The sequence below is a fragment of the Nannospalax galili genome, unplaced genomic scaffold, assembly GCF_000622305.1.
Source record: "Nannospalax galili isolate Female #2095 unplaced genomic scaffold, S.galili_v1.0 scaffold386, whole genome shotgun sequence".
Classification (NCBI taxonomy): domain Eukaryota; kingdom Metazoa; phylum Chordata; class Mammalia; order Rodentia; family Spalacidae; genus Nannospalax; species Nannospalax galili.
In genome coordinates, this window is record NW_008356676.1 from 2,997,801 (window position 1) to 3,005,844 (window position 8,044).

The 8,044-nt window shown below is 43.4% G+C and overlaps 1 protein-coding gene across 1 annotated transcript; it reads left to right on the plus strand.

The window, feature by feature from the left end:
• Nucleotides 1-3,319: 3,319 nt before the first annotated feature.
• On the plus strand, nucleotides 3,320-6,107 carry LOC103751298 (kelch repeat and BTB domain-containing protein 7). The gene has a single exon (XM_008854694.3). It carries the CDS (start codon nucleotides 3,354-3,356, stop codon nucleotides 5,424-5,426), a length of 2,073 nt encoding a protein of 690 aa, XP_008852916.1. The 5' UTR covers nucleotides 3,320-3,353; the 3' UTR covers nucleotides 5,427-6,107.
• Nucleotides 6,108-8,044: the final 1,937 nt, after the last annotated feature.

The following is an 8,044-nucleotide window of genomic DNA, read 5'->3' on the forward strand; positions in this document are numbered from 1 at the left end:
TGCGAAATAAATCTGTGTCCCACTGAGGATTCCATCTGACCGTCCGTGCCTCATCCATCCGCTCGTGCCTCCTCCATCTGCGCCGCTCACTCCCGCCCATTCTCTACCTATCAGTAGTCATACCAACTTAGAAATAATATCAATATATAAGGATTCCAATGGCATTAATAACTTCACTGACATTTAGTTCTGCTTATCCTTTTAGATTTAGACATTCTAGTGTGTGGTGGTTCCTCACTATGAATTTGATTCGCATACACCTGATGATGACACTGGCATCTCTTCACATGCTTATTTGCCATCAGGTCTACATATTACCAGTATTTTCTCTGGACTACTGCTTACCTTTTTATTTTCACCACTTTTGATCAGCAGAAACTTGGGATTTTGGAAGATACTCAATACTCATTTAATTTTCAGCCTTTTTTGTTTGTTTGTTTGTTTTGAAACAGGACCTCACTACATAGTCCCTGCTGACCTGGAACTCACTGTGTAGACCTATGTAGACCAGGCTGGCCTGGAACTCAAAGAGATCCACCTGCCTCTGCCTCCAGAGTGCTGGGATTAAAGGCACATGACACTTTGCTGAGCTGTTGAATTAATTTTTGCTTAGAATTTAAGGGTCAAAGTTATTTTTTTCAATATTTTTAAAATTTGTTTTTCTTAAATTTTGTTGTATTTCATACAGAATATCACAAACAATCTGAATCATCTTTATAGCCAGTCCCCACCAGACTCCTCCCATAGCCCTTCCCCCCACTGGAACCCATATACTCTGTCCTAGGTGTTAAGGCCCACTGTGTCAAGTCAGTGTCCCCAGACATTCCCCAGTGCAAGTCCATCCTCTTGCCATCTAGTCAGATCACGCTCATCTATCTATCCAAACACCTACTATCTTCTTTTTTTTTTAACAGAGCATAGGGTGGGGGTTTATTTATACAGAGGAGTGGGCACCCCCCATTTATGGCTGCACTGGAAAATCCACACTCAAATATAGATCCTGCGACTACCCAACAGCCACAGAAAATGGTAAGAGAGGTGCCTTCTGGCATTCTCTTATATATCCTTAGCCCCTCCTGCACAAGCAGCTAAGATGGACTGATTGGTTGGGAGGGGAACTGACTCCCACCTTGACTCCTTGATCAACATAGGAAGGAGGTGTGACTATTGCTTGCCAGCATAGTGGTTGAAGTACACTTCCAGTTAACACTCTACCCCTTCCTCTGGCTCTTACATTCTTTCCACCAACCTCTTCTGCAAAATCCCTGAGCCTTAGAGCAGGTGGTAGGTATGGGATGGTCTTCCTCCTATTGTGGCAAGGCACTGAACTTTTGGGTCTCTGCATCATCAGTTTTCCATGAGTGCATTGCAGTCATGTATGTAAGTGCACCCATGCGATGCAAGGTCCACGGAGGTCTGAAGAGGACATCAGATCCCCTGGAACTGGACTTACTGGTTTATTAGCCAACATGTGGGTGCTGGAAACCAAACCCAGGTCCTCTGCAAGAATAGTCTTAATTGCACAGATCTTAACCGCTGAGCCATCACTCTAGCCCCTGAAGGTTAATTTTTGTTTTACATTCTGATCTGGTTGTTTCAAAACCATTTGCTTAAAAGACTTTCTCTATTGCATTTCATTGTTATCAGCTCCAAATTTCTCACATTTAAAATTCACGGAAGGGTAGATGACATAGCTCAGCTGGTAATGGTGCCTGCTGCCAACTCTAACAACCTGAGTTTAATCCCCAATCCCAAGAACCCATGGTGGAAGGAGAATATAGATTTTCTCAAGTCATCTCACCATCACACACGTGCAGAGGCAGGCACTCATGCACACACACTAAAAAAAAAAAAAAAAAAAAAAAAAAAAAAAAAAAAAAAAAAAAACTAGAAAGTAAATCTTCATAAAAAGGATTAATCAATTGATCAGTCCTGACCTCTCAGGACCCAGTTGCTCCTCAAAAGGCCATCAGCTTGCAACCAGACTCATCAGTACATAAGCCTTATGGGGAACATTTCCTATTACAGAGACCCAAACTACCTGTTTTTATATGCCTGATTTACAGATTTGAGGCCATCTATAAATGGTCTTAGGACCTCAAATTAGTTGTCTAAGACTATCTAATGAACCCACTGATCTTCATTAGTATTGAAAATATTGATGCTTTTAGAAACTTTCAAAAGTAGCAAAGGAAAAAATTAGAAGTTATTTGCAGAAATTTACAAGGTTTTGTTTTTGTTATGGCTCATGGTTTCAAATTAGTGGATGTATTAATAAATTCAAAAGGAAAAGCAATTCCTAACTTTCCATTCTAGCCGTGGTCTATCACATTATTAATTATTCTATTAAAATTACAACTATAGGGACTGGAGGGATTGCTCAGGGGTTAGGCACACTGGCTGCTCTTGCAGAGGACTCGGGTTCATTTCCCAAAACCCATATAGCAGCTAATAACTGTAACTCCGGCTCCAGGGAATCTGACGCCCTCTTTTGGTCTCCAGGAGCATTGGACGGCGCAGGTGCACTTACACACGTGCAGGCAAAACACTCATACACATAAATATTTAAAATTTAATTTAAAAAATTTAAAATTACAACACTATGTAATCGTACATACCATTCAATCGTCACACAAGCTAATGAACTATTGTTATCCCCACTTTTACCAAAAGGAAAGTTTTTAGGACATGACAGAATCAAAGAAAAGAAATGTACTTCCACTCTTGAAAGCCAGTATTTTGTTTTTTGAGACAGGGCCTCTCATTATACAGCCCTAGCGGAACGAGAACTCGATAAGTAGACCAGGGTGGCCTCCAACTCACAGAGATCCGCCTGCCTCAGGCTCCTGAGTACTGGGTATTAAGGCGAGCGCCACCAAACTCAGTGAAGGCCAGTCAATCACCAAATTGAGTACAATTCCTTTCAAGACATTAACGACTTAGCGATATAAACTACAACTCCCAAAATGCAAAGCGGCTTCTGTTACTCGTTCAGGCCTGCGAGCCTGGAGATCCCATCATGCATCGAGGCGCGAAAGGCAACCTGGGAACAATAGTTCGACCGGGAACTTACTAGCTTCGCCAGCGCTGCAGCTGTAGCTTTCGCGGCTGGTGGTCTGGGTCGTGTGAGGGTGAGCTGAGGGGAGGAAGGGCGCGAACGGAAACGGTGAGTCAGGCACTGTCTACGCGATAAAGGGAGGCGGCACCTCGGCGGAAGGCCCAGTGGAGTAATTGCGAGCCCGAGTGCAGCCCATTCTGGGACGCCGCTGCTTTGGCGTCGGCGAGGGAAGCGAGAGGAGTAGTCGGGCTCCTGTAGCCGTTCTCGCCCTCGGCGCTCCGCCGTCATCTCCGCCATGCAGTCCCGGGAGGACGCCCCGCGTACCCGCCGCCTCTCCAGCCCCCGCGGCGGGAGGCGGCCCAAGCGGATCTCCAAGCCCTCGGTGTCGGCGTTCTTCACGGGCCCGGAGGAGTTAAAGGACACGGCGCACTCGGCCGCCCTCCTGGCCCAGCTCAAGTCGTTCTACGATGCTCGGCTGCTGTGCGACGTGACCATCGAGGTGGTGACGCCCGGCAGCGGGCCTGGCACAGGCCGCCTGTTCAACTGCAACCGCAACGTGCTGGCCGCGGCGTGCCCCTACTTCAAGAGCATGTTCACGGGCGGCATGTACGAGAGCCAGCAGGCCAACGTGACGATGCACGACGTGGACGCCGAGTCCTTCGAGGTACTGGTGGACTACTGCTACACTGGCCGCGTGTCGCTGAGCGAGGCCAACGTGCAGCGCCTGTACGCGGCGTCCGACATGCTGCAGCTGGAGTATGTGCGCGAAGCCTGTGCCTCGTTCCTGGCGCGCCGCCTGGACCTGAGCAACTGCACTGCCATCCTCAAGTTCGCCGACGCCTTCGACCATCACCAGCTGCGGTCGCAGGCCCAGGCCTTCATCGCGCACAACTTCAAGCAGCTCAGCAGGATGGGTTCCATTCGCGAGGAGAGCCTGGCCGACCTGACCCTGGCCCAGCTGCTGGCCGTGCTGCGCCTGGACAGCCTGGATGTGGAGAGCGAGAAGACGGTGTGCCACGTGGCACTGCAGTGGCTGGAGGCGGCGCCCAAAGAGCGGGGCCCTAGCGCGGCCGAAGTCCTCAAGTGTGTCCGCTGGGCACACTTTGGGGCCGAAGATCAGGACTATCTGGTGGGGCTGCTGACCAAGCCCATCGTGAAGAAGTACTGCCTGGACGTCATCGATGGGGCCGTTCTGCAGCTGCGGTATGGGGACAGGTTGTACAAGTCTGTGGTGTCTAAGCCAAATAGCAACAGTAGCAACAGCAGCAGCTGCAGTAGCAGCGGAGGCAACGGCAGTAGCTCTGTTGTATCTGTAGCAGAAAATCCGCCCCAGAGGCTGGGCATGTGTGCCAAAGAGATGGTAATCTTCTTTGGACACCCTAGAGATCCCTTTCTCTGCTATGACCCATACTCGGGAGACATTTACACAATGCCCTCACCTTTGACCAGCTTGGCTCACACCAAGACCATCACCTCCTCAGCTGTCTGTGTCTCTCCAGACCAGGACATCTATCTTGCTGCGCAGCCCAGGAAAGACCTTTGGGTGTATAAACCAGCCCAAAATAGTTGGCACCAACTGGCAGATCGCTTGCTGTGTCGGGAGGGCATGGATGTGGCGTACCTGAATGGCCACATTTACATTCTGGGTGGGCGAGACCCTGTCACTGGTGTTAAATTGAAGGAAGTGGAATGCTACAGTGTTCAGAGGAACCAGTGGGCGTTGGTGGCTCCCGTACCGCATTCTTTTTATTCCTTTGAACTAATAGTGGTTCAGAACTATCTTTATGCTGTCAACAGTAAGCGCATGCTCTGCTATGACCCTGGCCATAATATGTGGCTGAACTGTGCGTCCCTTAAACGAAGTGACTTTCAGGAAGCCTGTGTCTTCAAAGATGAAATCTACTGTATCTGTGACATCCCAGTCATGAAGGTCTACAACCCAGCTAGAGGAGAATGGAGACGGATTAGTAATATTCCTTTGGACTCGGAAACTCACAACTACCAGATTGTCAATCATGACCAAAAGCTACTGCTCATCACTTCTACCACTCCACAGTGGAAAAAGAACCGTGTGACAGTCTATGAATACGACACTAGGGAAGACCAGTGGATTAATATCGGTACTATGTTAGGGCTTTTGCAGTTTGACTCTGGCTTTATTTGCCTGTGTGCTCGAGTTTATCCTTCCTGCCTTGAACCTGGTCAGAGTTTCATCACTGAGGAAGATGATGCAAGGAGTGAGTCTAGTACTGAATGGGACTTAGATGGGTTCAGTGAACTGGACTCTGAGTCAGGAAGTTCAAGTTCTTTTTCTGATGATGAAGTGTGGGTGCAGGTTGCACCCCAGCGAAGTGCACCAGATCAGTAGAGTTCTTTGTAAATATTTTGAAACAGTAACCTGTTGCCACTGTTACATGGAATGTATCTTAAAATGATACCCTTTTTCCTGAAAGAAAAAAAATGATTAGGACTGGAGATTCAGCTTAGGAAGGGGTAGTGATTTTAAGTATTAATTCAATGCACAAAATTTATACAAACCCTAAAATCAACTTATTTAAATAATTTACTGTGTTAAAAGTCCATGATTAAAATATGCATAGGTGAATTAAATTGATTAGGGATTTTGGTGGATTTTGTTGTTGCTGTTAATTAGTATGTTTATATTTTGATTTTCCTAACTTAGTTTTATATTGTGTTATTTTGTTTCATGCCACGAATAATTTAACTTGTAATTTGTTAATAGAAAAACTACTGGAAATTGTTGAGTTTTTGAAGCTGTTAACATTTTCCTTTAGAATAATGAAAGTAGACTACATTTTTGAGTCAGGTTTTAGTATCCTAAGTTATAGTTAAAATTTAGTATGCTTTCTTTCTGCAAGGAAAACTGTTACTGTGGTTACTAAATAGTGATTTCATTTTGATTATGTGCTCTGTATACTTACAAGGTAACTTTAAAAAATCAGGATTCCAGCGGGCGTGGTGGCACACACCTGTAATTCCAGGTCTTGGGAGGCAGAGGTAGGCAGATCCCTGTGAGTTCAAGGCCAGCCTGGTCTACATAGTGAGTTCCAGGACAGCTGGGGCTACAGGGAGACCCTGTCTCAAAAAGACCAAAAAAAAAAAATCAGGATTCCACTGTTTTAAAGGGATTTCAGTTTTTTTAGAATTAAAGGATGTGCATGTGACCTATTATCTTTGAAAAATTCAGTTCTAAACCACCACTCTAAACCAAAAAATGAAAAAGGTAATTTGCTTTGTAAATTCAGTTTCTATTTGTACCTGTTAAATGCTTCGTTAACTCGGAGGAACAACACTTTTCTTCACTGGACATATAATTGAATGATGTAAATTTTTCTTCACTAGTCATATATTGTCATAAAAGGTTTGTTTACTTCCCTAAAATTTCTTGGCTATGTAGTTTTGGTAGTCATCTTAGAGGTTTCATCAGCAGAAAGTGATTTATTCTTTAATTTTTGTGAGGTGATACTGGTTTTGAAAATACTTAAGCTAAAAGCAGTATTTTATTGAGGTCAGTAGTTAACCGTGTCTATCAGCTAAAGTGCCCGCAAAGAACTTTAAAACTTTAAGCTGTGTATAGAATTGTTTTGTGTAGTATTGAAATACTGTCAGTTTTGTAAGTCACTGTAAATGTTCTTGATTATCAGCTTGAAGATATTTTTGTATTAAAAGTAGACAGTTAAGGAGCATAAGTGGATGATGGCATTTGGGGCCAATAGTGGAAGCATATTTCTTCAGAATTATTCCCGCAATATACATGGCATTTCATTATTGCATCTGTGTCTAGTTTGTGTTCCTTTGTGAACTGTACTCCAGTTTCTCTTTCTGTCACCATATGTTAAGGGAACTTCCAGAAATAGTAAATCACATAAAACTGACATTGTTACATTATAGGTGCTTATTTTTTGAAGGTTTATTAATACATATGGTTTCAAAATTCATAAACATGATAAATGGTGTACATATACTGATGTTTATGGTGTATAAAGTTTTCTATGCCCTCTTAGAATTCCTGAGTCTTTTAATAACATGGAAATTCTTTAATTTGTAGTGCTAGCTTTTTTTTTTTTTTTTTACACTCTAGGCAGAAGAATCTGGTCCATGATGGGGAATGACTTCTTGAATGAAAAAAAAAAGGAAAGATAAAGCAAAACAGAATCCCACAGATAGTGTGTCACTCATCATTTTGATTGGGTTTTGAAGAGTCTGTAACATTCAGCTCAACAGTATTTCTGTTGAAGATTCTTGACTCTTCTAAAGGGTAATCAGGCTTTAGTGGTCTAAATCTAAATTCTGTTCATTTATATCAGGAGTGTTAAAAGCACTGCTCTTAGCAATTTCTTGGGGTTTGGGGGCCAACTTTTCATTAATTTCTGTTGATAGCTTTTTGTTTTGTAAGGTGGAAACTTATGTCCTTATGTCAGTCCTTATGTCAACCAGATTACTCATTTGTACAATAAGGTCTATATAAAAGACAAATTCTGAAATTTGTCATTTTCAACCCTTGAGTTAAAGCTTAGGCTGAATATTAGTGATATCTTGGCTTACAATGTTATTTTCTTGGGAAGGAGTTTAATTTTGTGATATAGTTGTGAATTAGTGAGTAGATGTTATTATTTTATAGACAATTTGTATGTTGTTAGTTACAAATAAAACTGGTTCTAAACCCCCAGGTTTCCTGACTTTCTACTTTAGTAATCTCCTAACTATAAAAACCTACTTGTTCAATGATACAAGGAGCAGTATTGAATTCCTCTGACAAGAAGCTTCCCTTGCTGAGTTTTCCAGTTAATCACATCTTTTAGCAAATGGGCAATATGGTATCATTTCCAGGGCTACCATTTGTAAGATTTAGAATCACCTCTATTACCTTTAGTATCTGTGTGCCTGTGGTCTGAAATTCTGAGAACCTTTACCTCAAATGCTTTTATGCGGAAGCCAGTCTTATCCCAGCACTAAGGAGGCAGG